Raw genomic sequence first — 14,853 nt, forward strand, 5'->3', positions numbered from 1 at the left:
TGTGCACTTTAATCATGGCTATTTAAATTCTCTGTCAGACTAGAAAACTCTTAGAGGAAAACATAGGCAGAACATTCTTTGACATAAGTTGCAACAAGATCTTTTTTGATCAACCTCCTAAAGAAAATAAAAACAAAAATAAAAAAATAGGACCTAATTAAACTTAAAAGCTTTTACATATCAAAGGAAACCATAAACAGAACAAAAAGACAACTCTCAGAATGGGAGAAAATATTTGCAAATGAAGTAATTAACAAGGGATTAATCTTCAAAATACACAAACAACTCAATATCAACAAACCAAACAATCCAATGAAAAGATGGGAAAAAGGCCTAAATAGACATTTTTTCCAGACATACAGATGGCTAACAAATACAACATCACTAATTATTAGAGAGATGCAAGTCAAAACTACAGGCAGGTAACACTTTACACCAGTTAGAATGTCTAATATTAAAAAAATCCACAAATAAATGCTGGAGAGAATGTGCAGTAAAGGGAATCCTCCTATATATGAGTATGTAAATTGGTACAACTACTGTGGGTTGCCATGCCCTCCTGCAGGGGACATTCCAACCCAAGGATCAAGGCCAGGTCTCCCACATTGCAAGTGGATTCTTTACTGTCTGAGCCACCAGACTCAGAAGCCCTACACTATTGATACTAAGTACAAAATAGATATTGCTTGGAGAATCTCATAGACATGGAGCCTGATGGGCTACAATCCAGAGTCAGACACTACTGACAGAGTCAGACACTACTGAAGTGTCTTAGCATGCATGCACATATACATAGATAAATAATAACCTTTTTATAGCACAGGGAACTCTACCCAGTGTTCTGTGGTGACCTAAATAGGAAGTAAATCCAAGAAAGAGGGGATATATATATATATATATATATATATATAGATAGATATAAATAGATAGATAGATAGATAGAGTTGTTGTTGTTTAGTCACTGAGTTGTGTCTGACTCTTTTGTGACCTCATGGACTGCCATGCTCCTTTGTCCATAGGATTTCTCAGGCAAGAATACTGGAGTAGATTGCCATTTTTTTCTCCAAAGGCTCTTCCCAACCCAGGGATGGAACCCCAGTCTCCTGTTTGGCAGGCAGATTCTTTACCACTGAGTCACCTGGGAGGCCCACATGTATATGTATAACTTACTAAATTTTCTGTACAGCAGAAGCTACCACAACATTGTAAAGCAATTATACTAAAAAATTAATAAATGAAATAAAATAAATTCTTTGTCAGGTAACTTTAAGAGCCAAATACCCTGGGAAATTTTTTAATGTTTCTTTTTGCTCTGGTTTTCCATGAGATCTCTTTTATATAAGTATTTTTAAAATCACAAACATTGTAGAGAAATAATTGTACAACTCCTACAGAAAGGCTTTTGTTTTGCTTCTTCTATTTAGGGGTAGATTAAACTCAACATTCAGAAAACTAAGATCATGGCCTCTGGTCCCATCACTTCATGGGAAATAGATGTGGAAACAGTGGAAACAGTGTTAGAGTTTATTTTTTGGGGCTCCAAACCACTGAGGATGGTGATTGCAGACATGAAATTAAAAGATACTTACTCCTTGGAAGGAGGGTTATTACCCACCTAGATAGCATATTCAAAAGCAGAGACATTACTTTGCCAACAAAGGTTCATCTAGTCAAGGCTATGGTTTTTCCAGTAGTCATGTATGGGTGTGAGATTTGGCCTGTGAAGAAAGCTGAACACCAAAGAATTGATGCTTTTGAACTGTGGTGTTGGAGAAGACTCTTGAGAGTCCCTTGGACTGCAAGGAGATCCAACCAATCCATTCTGAAGGAGATCAGTCCTGGGTGTTGTTTTAAGAATCGTGCCATTGTCAGGACCAGGGCTCTTCATGGAGAAAGGGAACACGAAGATTAATGGAACTTTGCCAGTATGTTCCAGCTTTCATCTCAGCTCCATCACTAGGTCATTATTTATTTTTTTTCTTTTGAACTTTTTACTTTGTCTTGGGGTATAGCCGATTAACAAAGTTGTTATGGTTTCAGGTGAACATCCAGGGACTCGGCCATACACATACATGTATCCATTTCCCCCCAAACTTCCCTCCCCTCCTAAAAATTATTTAGTTTAATTGACTTTCCTGTGCTTTAACCTTCCCAACCCTCTAATCATCGCTGTTTCTTCAGGAAACCAGACCCAGGTGCTGCCCCAGTGCGACCACTTTGTGTCTGAACCAGCAGGATCTGCGGCCTCAGAGGAGAGCGCCCCCTACTGCTCAGGTGAGTGTCCTACAGGACAGAAGACCCTTTTTATTCTCCAGGTCGACGCCCCATTGTCCCATTTCTCTCTCCTCAGACAGCAGACAGCTCCGCCTGGTGGACGGGGGCGGTCACTGCGCCGGGAGAGTGGAGATCTTTGACCAGGGCTCCTGGGGCACCATCTGTGATGACGGCTGGGACCTGGACGATGCCCGCGTGGTGTGCAGGCAGCTGGGCTGTGGAGAAGCCCTTAATGCCATGGGGTCTGCCCACTTTGGGGCAGGATCAGGGTCTATCTGGCTGGACGACCTGAACTGTGCTGGAAATGAGTCCCAGGTGTGGACGTGCCCTTCCCGGGGCTGGGGGCGGCACGACTGTAGACACAAGGAGGACGCCGGGGTCATCTGCTCAGGTCTGTGCTGCACACTGTCCACAGTTTGGGGCAGGGGTGGGGCCCAGGAGAACGGGGGTTTGAGCCCTGAGGGAGAGATGCTGAAAGGACCAGAGAAGGAGGCTTCCTCCCCTGAAGCCTGTGTTTCCAACAGAGGTGAAGACGAGGTGCTTTCACTGCCTACTGCAGCAGCTGAGATTCTAGTCCTTTCTTCTCAGTAGTGTTTCCTGGCAGAGCCTTTTCTCACAGATTTTCTTGAAATCAGGGCTCACCCTTCTGGTACATATAGTAGAGAAGTCTTAAAGCCACTGTGCTAGTTTTTGCTTGTTCTATAACAAATTGCTACATTGTTAATGGTTTAAAACAACATATTTATTTCCTTACACTTCTGTAGAATAGATGTCCAGCAGGGATCTCACTGGATTGTGATAAAAGTTTCAGCAGGGCCACATCACTTCTGAGCCTCTGGGAAAGAATCTGTTTCCTGTCTTTTCAAGCTTCTAGAAACTGCCTGCCTTCCTTCACTCATAACCCTATTCTGTTCATCATCAGACCGGCAATGCTCCACCTCTCTAACCATTATCCATATTCACATCTCCCTCTAACCAGAACGAGGAAAAGGATTCCACTTTAAAGGATAGTGAGTCTAAGAATGTGATTAGACCGTGTTCAGGTGGTTAATCTGCCATATTTCAGGTTACTCTTACCATCCCAAGCACCATACCATAATCACATATGTAAAGTCCCTTTTGCCAGATAAGGAAACATAGACACAGGTTCCATGTAGACATCTGTGGGTCCATTATTCCATCTGCCTCCACAGTGTTCACATCACACCCCTTTCATACACTCTTTTAGATGTTTTGTCAGGAAGCAGGAGTCAGCTCCCTCTCCCTGCAGGTGTCCAGGTTGGTCTTTTCTCAGTTCATATCCACTACATCATGGTGGTAGAAATATTTAGAAAGACAGACACAAATGGACAAAGTCAGGTGAAAAGGAGACAAGTTTCACTCTGGTCATCTAATGGATTTGCTTCCTCAGCTGGGTCACAGATGAATGTTCACAATTTTGGGGAGAGAGGAAAACCCAGAGCACTGAGTGTGGTGCTCACTGTGTCCTGTCTCCTCTCTTTCTATCTTAGAGTTCCTGGCCCTCAGGATGGTGAGCGAGGACCAGCAGTGTGCTGGGTGGCTGGAAGTTTTCTACAACGGGACCTGGGGCAGTGTCTGCCGCAGCCCCATGGATGATGTCACCGTGTCCATTATCTGCAGACAGCTTGGCTGTGGGGACAGTGGAAGTCTCAACACCTCTGTTGGTCTCAGGGAAGGTTCTAGACCCCGGTGGGTAGATTTAATTCAGTGTCGGAAAACTGATACCTCTCTCTGGCAGTGTCCTTCTGGCCCATGGAAATACAGTTCATGCTCTCCAAAGGAGGAAGCCTACATCTCGTGTGAAGGTGACTTATGTCTGTTTCTGTGTCTGTCCCAACCCTGTAGGATGTTGTTAGTGAGATTTGATATTTTAAAATCTAAGTGATGGGTTTAAGTTGAGTTTATAAAATGAAGTTTGGATGGAGCTTAATCTACATGTTCCAAACTTGATTTATGAAAAATTTTTAATTGATATAATTGATACAACATTATATTTTTTGCTGTGTTCAACATAATGCTTATATGTTTGTGTGTATTGATAAATGATCACTACAGTAAGTCTAGTTATATCTATATATATGGATCCACATATATAGATCCATATATATAGTTAAAAATTTTTCTTACATGATGAGAATGTTTAAGAAGTATTTTCTTGCCATCTTTCAAATAGACAATACAGTATTCACTATAGCACCATGCTGTATGTTATATCTCTTCACCTATTAATTTTATAATTCAAATTTATACCTTTTGATTACCTTTGCCTACACCAAATCCCCCACCTCTGGCAGCCACGAAGTACTCAGCATCTCTGAACTTGCTTTTTGTTTTAATATTACACATATAAATGAGATTATATGGCATTTTTCTTTCTCTGTCTGATTTGTTTCACTTAGCATAATGCCCTCGAGGTACATCCATGTTGTTGAAACTGGCAAGATTTTCTTCTTTTTTATGGGTGGATATAAGTCTATATTACATTTTCTTTATCCATTCATCAGTGAAGACTTACATTGTTTGACTCATATATATTGCTATAAAATACTAAAAGGTAATACTGTTAAAGTGCTGCAGTCAATACATCTGCAAATTTGGAAGATTCATCAGTGGCCACAGGACTGGAGAAGGTCAGTTTTCATTTCAATCTCAAAGAAGGCCAATGCCAATGAATGGTCAAACTACCTCACAACTGTGCTCATTTTACATGCTAGCAAAGTTATGCTCAAAGTCTTTCAAGCTAGGCTTGAGCAGTAAGTGAATGAGAACTTCCGAGATGTACAATCTGAGTTTAGAAAAGGCAGATAAACCAGAGATCAAATTGCCAACATTTGTTGGATCATAGAGTAAGCCAGAGAATTCCAGAAAAACATCTGCTTGATTGACTACATAAAGCCTTTGACCATGTGGATCACAATGAACTGTGGAAAATTCTTAAAGAGATGAGAATACCAGGGCACCTTACCTGCCTCCTGAGAAACCTGTATATAGACAAAAAGCAGCAGTTGGAACTGGACATGAAACAACCGACTGGCTCCAAATTGGAAAAAGAGTTCATCAAGGCTGTATATTGTCACCCTGTTTATTTAACTTATACGCAGAGAACATCATAGGAAATGCCAGGCTGGATGAATCACAAGCTGGAATCAAGACTGCTGTGAGAAATATCAACAACCTCAGATACACAGATGATACCACTCTAATGGCAGAAAGCCAAGAGGAACTAAAGAGCCTCTCATTGAGGGTGTAAGAGGAGAGTGAAAAAGCTGGCTTACAGCTCAACATTCTAAAACCTAAGATCATCAGCACTTCATGGCAAATAAAAGGGGAGAAAGTGGAAACAGTGACAGATTTTCTTTTCTTGGACTCCCAAATCACTGCTGATGGTGACTGTAGCCATGAGATTAAAAGAGGCTTGTTCCTCTGTGACAAAGCTAGACAGAGTATTAAAAAGCAGAGACATCACTTTGCTGACAAAGGTCCATATGGTCAAAGCTATATTTTTCCCAGTAGTCATCTCTGGATGTGAGAGCCGGGTTATAGAAGAAGCTAAAAAGAGTTGATTCTTTTGAATTGTGGTGATTGGATGCCACAATTGAATTGAGAGTCCTTTGGGCAGCAAGGAGATCAAACCAATCAATCCTAAAGGAAATCAACCCTGAATATTCATTGGAAGGACTGATGCTGAAGCTGAAGCTCCAATACTTAGGCCACCTGATGAGAAGAGCTGACTCATTGGAAAAGACCCTGATGGTGGGAAAGATTGAAGGCAAAAGAAGAAGGGGGCCACAGAGGACGAGATAGTTAGATAGCATCACCAGTTCAGTGGACATGAATTTGAGCAAACTTTGGGAGTTAGTGAAGGACAGAGGAGCCTGGCATGCTGCAGTCCATGGGGTTACAAAGAGTCAGACACAACCTAGCAACTGAACATATGTTGCTGCAGTGAACATTGGGTTTTCAAGTTAGTGTTTTTGTTTCCTTCAGATAAATACTCCAAAGTGAAATTCCTAAATCATACGGCGGTTCTGTTTTTAATTTTTGATGCACCTCAATACTGTTTCCATAGGGGCTGCATCAACTTACATTCCCTCTAACTGTGCAAAAGCTTTCCTGTCTCTTCACATTCTCCTCAACTCCTGTTATTTCTTCTTTTGGATAAAAGCCTTTCTAGAGGATATGAGGTCATACCTCATTGTGGTTTTGATTTGTATTTTCTGATGATTAATAGTGTTGAGCACGTTTTCATGTACCTGTTGGCAAGTTGTATGTATTCTTTAAAAAAGTGTCTATTCAGGTTCTCTGCCCATTTTTAAAAAATCAGATTGTTTGTTTTTTGCTGCTGAGTTGTATGAGTTCCTTGTGTGTTTTGGATAATAATCCTTACCAGAAATATAATATGCAAATATTTTCTCCAATTCCATAGGTTGCCTTTTCACCTTGTTGATGGCTTCCTTAACTGGGCAGAAGCTTTTTAGCCTTATGTCATCACAATTGCTTGTTTTTACTCTTGTCCCCTTTGCTTTTGGTGTCAAATCCAAAAAGTCATCACAAAGACTGGTGTCAAGGATTTTATTTTCTGTTTTTTCCTGTAGAAATTTTATGGCTTCAGGACTTGTGATCAAGTCTTTAATCTATTTTGAGTTAATTTTTGTGAATGGTGTAAGATAGTGGTCCAGTTTCATTTTTTGCATGTGGCTGTCCAGTTTTCCCAATGTCATTTACTGAAAACACTCTCCTTTTCCCGCTGTATATTCTTGGCTTCTTTGTCATAAATTAATTGACCATAGAAATGCGGGTTTATTTATGGACTCTATTCTGTTCCATTGATCTCTGTGTTCATTTTTATACTGATGACATACTGTTTTGATTAATATAGCTTTGTAATATAGTTTGAAATCAAGAAGCATGACACCTCCAGTTTTGTTATTCTTTCTCAAGATTGCTTTGGTATTGAGTGTCTTTTGTGGTTCCATGCAAATTTTAGGATTGTTTCTTCTGTATCTGTGAAAATTTCCATTGGAATTTTGATAAGGATTGCAGTGAATCTGTAGATGCTTTGGATAGTATGGCCATATTAATAATATTAGATCTTCCAATCCATGAGCACAGAATATCTTTCCCTTTGTTTGAGTCATCTTCAGTATCTTTCATCAATGTGTTTATTTTTCAGTGTGCAGGTCTTTCACCTCCTTGGTTAAATTTATTCCTAGACATTTTATTCATTTTCATGCAAATGCAAGTAGAATTGTTTTCTCAGTTTCTTTTATAGCAGTTTGTTGTTAGTGTAAAGAAATGCATATGATTTTTGTATACAGATTTTTCTTCTACAGCTTTACTGAGTGTATTAGTTCTCATATTTTTGCTGAAGTCTTTAGTGTTTTCTACATAGAGTATCATGTAAGGGGGTTTCTTTCCTCATGACTCTGATGGTAAAGAATCTGTCTGCAATGCAAGAGACCCGGGTTCAGTCCCTGGGTCAGGAAAATCCCCTGGAGGAAGGAATAGCAACCCACTCCAGTATTCTTGCCTGGAGAGTCCCAGTGGACGGAGGAGCCTGGCAGGCTGCAGTCCTTGGGGTTGTGAAGAGTCAGACACGACTGAGTGACTAACACTTTCACTTTTCAATCTGCAAATAGTGTCAGTTTTGCCTCTTCCTTTCAGATTTGGATGTCTTGATTTTCTTTTTATTGCCTGATGGATCTGGATAGGACTACCAAAACTAAGTTGAATAAAAGTGGTGAGAGGAGACATTTTTGTCTTGTGTCTAATTTCAGAGGAAAAGCTTTTGGTTTTTTACAGTCAAGTATGATGTTAGCTGCGTACTTTTCATATGGCCTTAATTATGTTGTGATCCAATCCTTCTATACCTACTTTGTAAAGAGTTTTTCCTGTAAGTGGATGTTGAATTTGTCAAACACTTTTTCTGCATCCTTTGAGGATATGATTTTTACCTTCATTTTGTTTATTTGGTGTATCACATTGATTAATTTGTGAATGTCGAACTATCCTTGCATCCTTGGAACAAATATCACTTGATCATGGTGTATAATTCTTTTAGTGTATCGTCAAATTCAGTTTTCTAATATTTTGTTGACGATTTTTGCATCTGTACTTATCAGAGTATTAGCCTGTAATTTTCTTTTCTCATGGTGTCCTTATCTGGCTTTGGTATCAGACTGATGTTGGCTTCATAAAATGAATTTGGAAGTGATCTTTTCTTCTGTTTATGGAAGAGTTTGAGAAGGCTCCACCACTAAATACTGTTACACTGGGAACTGAGATTTCAGCAGTAAATTTTGAATGAAATAAATAAATGTTGGAGAAGGGGACAAATAGTTAAACCATAGCACCTTATTCCTTCAACATTTCTCTCTCTGTTTCTCTTTTTCCTTCCCTCCCCCTCCACATACACAAACACACACACCCCATTCAGGTGCACCTTGAATGGTATGCTGGATGTTGCCTGAAACCCATAGCTAAGAGAATGTGGGATCAGATACTTCAAAAGCAGAGGCTCACTCCCTTCCTTGCCTCTCTTTGATCATCTCTTTGTCTTTTTCATTTGAAGGCCAAAGAGGCATTAAACTGTGAGACCTTTTATTGATGATATTTTCCCTACAATTAAACCCTGTGAATTGAGAGGTGGTAAAATCTTTGACCATGAAAATGAGCAACCCACTCACAGAGGTCCTGCCATTGTTTTCTCAGAGGTTCTCTGCATAGAGTGGGTAGGAGTTTTGATAGGATGATTTGGAAAGAATATAAAAATATTGATACTTTATGACAGGTACTATTTACCCTTCTGTTTTTTTGAATTTATATTTCTCTCAGCTTCAGTTCTTTTGTATATATTTTCAGTCTTTTGTTTATTATTTCTGCATCTTCTCAATACAAATTGTTCTCAGTAGGCTTTTTTTAACTATTGCAAAAATTTCTGGCTTACTCAATGTGTACATTTATGTGTCCATATATCTTCTCAGAATTCTACTAAGTCTTTCCTGTATACTTTCTTTTTAAGAGATTCCTAACCAAAACTATGGGCTTTTCTGGTGGCTCAGACAGCAAAGAAACTGCCTGCAGTGTGGGAGACCTGGGTTTGATCCCTGGGTAGGGAGGATCAAGTGGAGAAGTGAATAGCAATCCACTCCAGCATGTTTGTTTGGAAAATCCTATGGACAGAGGAGCCTGGTGGGCTGCAGTCCATAGGGTCACACAGAGTTGGACATGACTGAGCAACACACACACACACACACACATGCACATAACAAACACTGCATTGTAGATCAATTATCATGCAATTAAAAATAAATTTAGAAAAGAGAGTTTCCTTTTACAACAGTAGTCTTTTTTTTTAATTTTATTTTATTTTTAAACTTTACATAATTGCTCTTCACTTGCCCACTTGTCACACTGAATAATAGGTAAGAGTAGTTTATAATCTATCTAATACTTTTCCATTAAAATTGTGTACATGAGATTTTGAATATAAATTGACTCTGTGCTTCTGGACTGATTATTTTTAATACCAACTATTATATAGACTGTTACCATTAATTTATATTTGGTTTACTATTTCACTGATTAGTATGAATTAAAAAAAAGAAATTTTATTTCACTGAATTTTATTTGTCCATTCATTTAATAAATATTTATCAAGCCCCTATCTAGGTGTTTCAAAATGGTTTTCCATAGATATTTGTTGAATGAGTGCATACAATGTGCAGGCACTGTCCTAATAGCAGAAACACGGCGCATATAAGATATACAAGGTCCTTCTTCTAATGGAACTTTCATTCAGAGGGGTGTGTGTACATTCGTAGATGTCTGTGTTTATATTTGCTGTGGGGTGTGAAGACTGATAAACAAGTAAATATTTAAAGTAATTTCAGCTGGTGATCAGATGCAGTGAATGTTTCAGCCCAGGAGATAATGAGCCTGTGTTTTCACATGTCATTTGCACTGAGCCATGGATCTTAGATAATCTTATGTGGGGACAGGAACACCCTCAGCTATTCCTGATCCACTGTTTCCCTGTTGTGTGCAGGAAGAAGACCCAAGAGCTGTCCAACTGCTGCCCCCTGCACAGGTACGTCAGCCTGCCCCTCCCCTGTGGCTCCCAGGGGCTCCTTCCTCCCACCAGGGCAGTCACAGGAGGGGCTGCTGCCTTTTCAGACAGAGAGAAGCTGAGACTCAGGGGAGGAGACAGCAAGTGCTCAGGGCGGGTGGAGGTCTGGCACAGCGGCTCCTGGGGCACCGTGTGCGATGACTCCTGGAGCCTGGCAGAGGCCGAGGTGGTGTGTCAGCAGCTGGGCTGTGGCCAGGCCCTGGAAGCCGTGCGGTCTGCAGCATTTGGCCCTGGAAATGGGAGCATCTGGCTGGATGAGGTGCGGTGTGGGGGCCGGGAGTCCTCCCTGTGGGACTGTGCTGCGGAGCCCTGGGGGCAGAGCAACTGCAAGCACGAGGAGGATGCTGGTGTGAGGTGCTCTGGTGAGTGAGGGGCTCGGGGTCCACCCTGGGTGAGCTGGGGCAGCGCAGGGGCACTGGGGTGGGCTGGGCATGGTGGGGATTTTGTGTTCAGACATCCTGGGTGCTGGGACTCTGATCTAGGATGAGGGAGCTGGGAGGAGTGGACACTGATGTTGTGCAGACTGAGGGGTGATTTCAGGCTCAGGAGGGAAAAGGTTTGCCCTGCGTTCTGGCCAATTCTTCTTCCCCACACTACTGTTTTTCTCTTTAGGTGTAAGGACAACAGTGCCCACGACTACAGCAGGTACTGTGATCCGTCCACAGGCAGGAGAGAATGCTCAGATACTGGGGACCTATTCTGTGGGCTCTCTGACAACTCAGAAGAGGAAAGAGTCTAAGGAGCCATGGCTGTTGGGGAGGACCCAAGGCATTACACTGGGGAAATCCCCTGCCTTGATGTCCAGGGTCAAATGTTCTCATGCCTGGGGTCCAAGAAAGTCTGGTTTCCGTGTTATAGAATCTAAGGATCTCCCACCTGCCCTTGAGTGTTGCTCCTCATCAGAGAGGTGCAAGTCCCTGGACTGTTTGATGCTCTGTCTCCTGAAGTCCAAGGAGAAGGGATGAGCTGGGTCCTCAGAGGCTGTCTCGGCAGGGCAGCTCCCTGACAATCCCCATCTCTGCCTCGGGGCCACACTGGCCAGAGTGGAGTTGATTAGTCTCAGGACGAGACCTAGGAGAGCCCTAACACTGTCTGAGGCTGAGACGCCATTGTTCGGAGCTCCTTAAAATGCTGACACAGAGATTTCTCTGTGTCCAAGACTATCTCCAGCCCTTTTTCCTGTTCTCCTTAGGGACCAGAACAACCTCAAATTCTCTCCCTGGCATCTTCTCCCTGCCGGGGATCCTCTGCCTTATCCTGGGGGCCCTTCTCTTCCTAGTCCTCGTCATCCTGGTGACTCAGCTGCTCAGATGGAGAGCAGAGCGCAGAGGTGGGCTGCAGGGGGAACTGGGGACCAGGGAGAGTGTGTGGAGGCAGGAGATGGGGCAGGTGTGAGGAGGAGAACCTGGGCCAGGTACTGTTCTGAGTTGCAGACTCCATGTGCTCTGTGCTGAGCTCTAAGGGCTGAATAGACAGAGGTTCTTAGGACTGGGTGTGAACTCTCATAAGTCATGGCCTCTCCTGTGAGACCAGACAGAGTTGGCGCAGAGCTTTAATCAGGGTTAGATGAGGGGAGAAGGTGCTGTCATGGTGCATGGGGTAGGAGATTATGCTGAGGTCCTGGCAGCCCCCATGTGAACACCAGGGAGATGAAGGTGGGCTGGCTGGATCGGGTATCTGGGGAAGCTTCTCTGACCTGCTGGGGATCTCTCAGCCTTATCTAGCTATGGAGATGCTCTTGCTGAAGCTGTGTATGAGGAGCTCGATTACCTTCTGACACAGAAGGAAGGTCTGGGCAGCCCAGGTGAGTGTCTCTGTCTGCCCTCCTGGGATCTCTGGTTGTCACCACCCACTGGCTGTGCACATCTTCTCAGCATCTGCAGACCCCATGTGTGCCCCAGGCTCACAGAGACAGCTCCTCCAAAGAGGCAGGATGGCCTCTCAGAGCCCTGTTACCTCCCAGCCTCTGTCTATACTGCAGAAGCCAGGCCTGTCCCTTCTCAGCCTTAACACAGGTCCCGTGGGTGTGGGGAGGAAAAATTCTGTGTGTTGTGTGATGTTTGTCTCCACATGAGGCTTCCTGTCAGATTTCTCCCTGACTAAACTGCCGTATTACACCAGGGATGGTGAGGACAACAGTGACTACAGATCCGCTCCAGGAAATAGAGGTGGACCTGCCTCGGCTGGGCTCTGGGGAGGAGAGTTTTCCTCATAGAGAGGAGATTTAAGGGGAATGGTTTTCCTTTGATGGACCAGAGGCATCCCTTGTGTCCAGATAGGGTTCGTCCTGCTCCTTCTCTGGCTGTTCTGTGATGTGTCACATTGGGACTGGTCTCTCTGTGTCCAGAATCACCACAGGCACACAATGTTTTGAAAAAAATATCATCTGTAAAGCACAATTTGTCAAAGTACTTTAGCAATGCTCAATGGTGGAAGAGTTGCTTTGAGATATGTAGTTTCCACCAGAAAATATTAAGATATGTAAAATCATGTTTTGGTTTATGGACACATCAAAATGAAACATGGTCTTAGAGAAAAAAGTCTGTTGAAACAAGGAGTGACTGGTGCCTCTATTCAGAAACTCAGAAACTCTGGGTTAGAAGGTATCTTAGGTATTCCCCAGACCAACCCACTTACTGTGGTTTCATCCACTCCCTTGTCTGCTCTTGGAACCCCCAGATCAGAGGACTGATGTTCCTGATGAAAATTACGATGATGCTGAAGAAGTACCAGTGCCTGGAACTCCTTCTGCCTCTCAGGGGAACGAGGAGGAAGTGTCCCCAGAGAAGGAGAATGGGGTGAGGTCCTCTCAGACAGGTGAGTGGGGTCAGTTGATCTCCTGTAATCTTTCTATCTGAAAAGAGTGAATTTGTGCTCCTCAATGCCCAGCCTCCCTAGAGAGTCAAAATATAGGTAATCTCATATATTTGGTAGCATCATCTTGACCATATGCCATATTTAATGCTGTCAGACTCCTTGCAAGGTGTGAGGAATCACTCTGCTTTTGGCATTTATGTCTCCAAAATGTGACATAAACTTATCACTTTATATGTGATATACTTGCATGAAGCTTTATAGATTACAGAATTTCCTGGTGGTCCAGAGGTTAGGATTCTGCACTTTCACTGCTAGGGCCTAGGTTCAACCCTGGTCAAGGAACTAAGATCCCGCAAGCATTGTGTCATGGCTGAAAGAGAAACTTATCGATTAATTGAGCATATGTAAAAGAAATCTAAGTGCTGAAGAATTGATGCTTTTGAACTGTAGTATTGGAGAAGACTCTTCAGAGACCCTTGGATGGCAAGGAGATCAACCCAGACAATTTAAAGGAAATCAATCTTGAATATTGATTGGTAGGACTGAGCCAAAGTAGAAGCTCTAATACCTTGGCCGCCTGATGCAAAGAACTGACTCTTTAGAAAAGACCCTGATTCTGGGAAAGATTGAAGACAGGAGGAGAAGGAGATGACAGAGGATGAAATGGTTGGATGGCATCACCGACTCGATGGACATGAGTTTGAGCAAGCTCTGGGTGTTGGTGATAGACAGGGAAGCCTGGTGTGCTGCAGTCCATGGCGTCACAGAGAGTCAGGCATGACTGAGTGACTGAACTGAACTAAACCAAATTCAAAGGTGGAACAAGTGTTTTAATAGTATCTATGCATTGTTGCATACATGAAGGCAAACCATTCAATATCACAGTAATCCAGGTCTATGCTGAATCAATAATGCTGAAGAAGCTGAAGTTGCCATTCTATGAAGACCTACATGACCTTTTAGAACTATCACTTAAAAAAGATGTCCTTCTGAATATAAAGGACTGGAATGCAAAAGTAGGAAGTCAGAGATACCTGGAGTAATAGCCAAATTTGGCCTTGGAGTACAAAATGAGGCAAGGCAAAGGCTAATAGAGTTTTGCCAAGAGAACGCACGGGTCACAACAAACACCCTCTTCCAACAACACAAGAGAGGGCTCTACACGTGGACATCATCAGATTAATTATATTCTTTGCAGCCAACGATGGAGATGCTCTGTACTGTCAGCAAAAACAAGCCCGGGAGCTGACTGTGGCTCAGATCATGAACTCCTTATTGCCAAATTCAGATTTAATTGAAGAAAGTAGAGAAACCCACTAGACCATTCAGGTATGACCTAAATCAAATTCCTTATGATTATACAGTAGAAGTGACAAATGGATTCAGGGAATTATGTCTGATAGGCAGAGTGCATGATGAATTATGGACGAAGGTTTGTGACATTGTACAGGAGGCAGGGATCAAGACCATCCAAAGAAAAAGAGATGCAAAAAGGCAAAATGGTTGTCTGAGGAGGCCTTACAAATAGCTGAGAAAAGATGAGAAGTGAAACCAAAGGAGAAAAGGAAAGATATATCCATTTGAATACAGAGTTCCAAAGAATAGCAAGGAGA

The 14,853-nt window shown here is 42.5% G+C and overlaps 1 protein-coding gene across 1 annotated transcript in view; it reads left to right on the forward strand.

Annotated features, from left to right (window-relative positions):
* LOC129644144 (antigen WC1.1-like) overlaps positions 1-14,853 on the forward strand; it is a 91,594-nt gene that overhangs the window by 34,712 nt on the left and 42,029 nt on the right. Inside the window, exons 11-17 of the mRNA XM_055569596.1 lie at positions 2,182-2,274; positions 2,351-2,665; positions 3,786-4,100; positions 10,343-10,384; positions 10,471-10,785; positions 11,036-11,068; positions 11,616-11,753. Of these exons, the coding sequence (XP_055425571.1) occupies positions 2,182-2,274; positions 2,351-2,665; positions 3,786-4,100; positions 10,343-10,384; positions 10,471-10,785; positions 11,036-11,068; positions 11,616-11,753 (1,251 nt within the window). The remainder of the gene's footprint in view (positions 1-2,181; positions 2,275-2,350; positions 2,666-3,785; positions 4,101-10,342; positions 10,385-10,470; positions 10,786-11,035; positions 11,069-11,615; positions 11,754-14,853) is intronic.

This window comes from Bubalus kerabau, chromosome 1 (assembly GCF_029407905.1).
Source record: "Bubalus kerabau isolate K-KA32 ecotype Philippines breed swamp buffalo chromosome 1, PCC_UOA_SB_1v2, whole genome shotgun sequence".
Classification (NCBI taxonomy): Eukaryota; Metazoa; Chordata; class Mammalia; order Artiodactyla; family Bovidae; genus Bubalus; species Bubalus kerabau.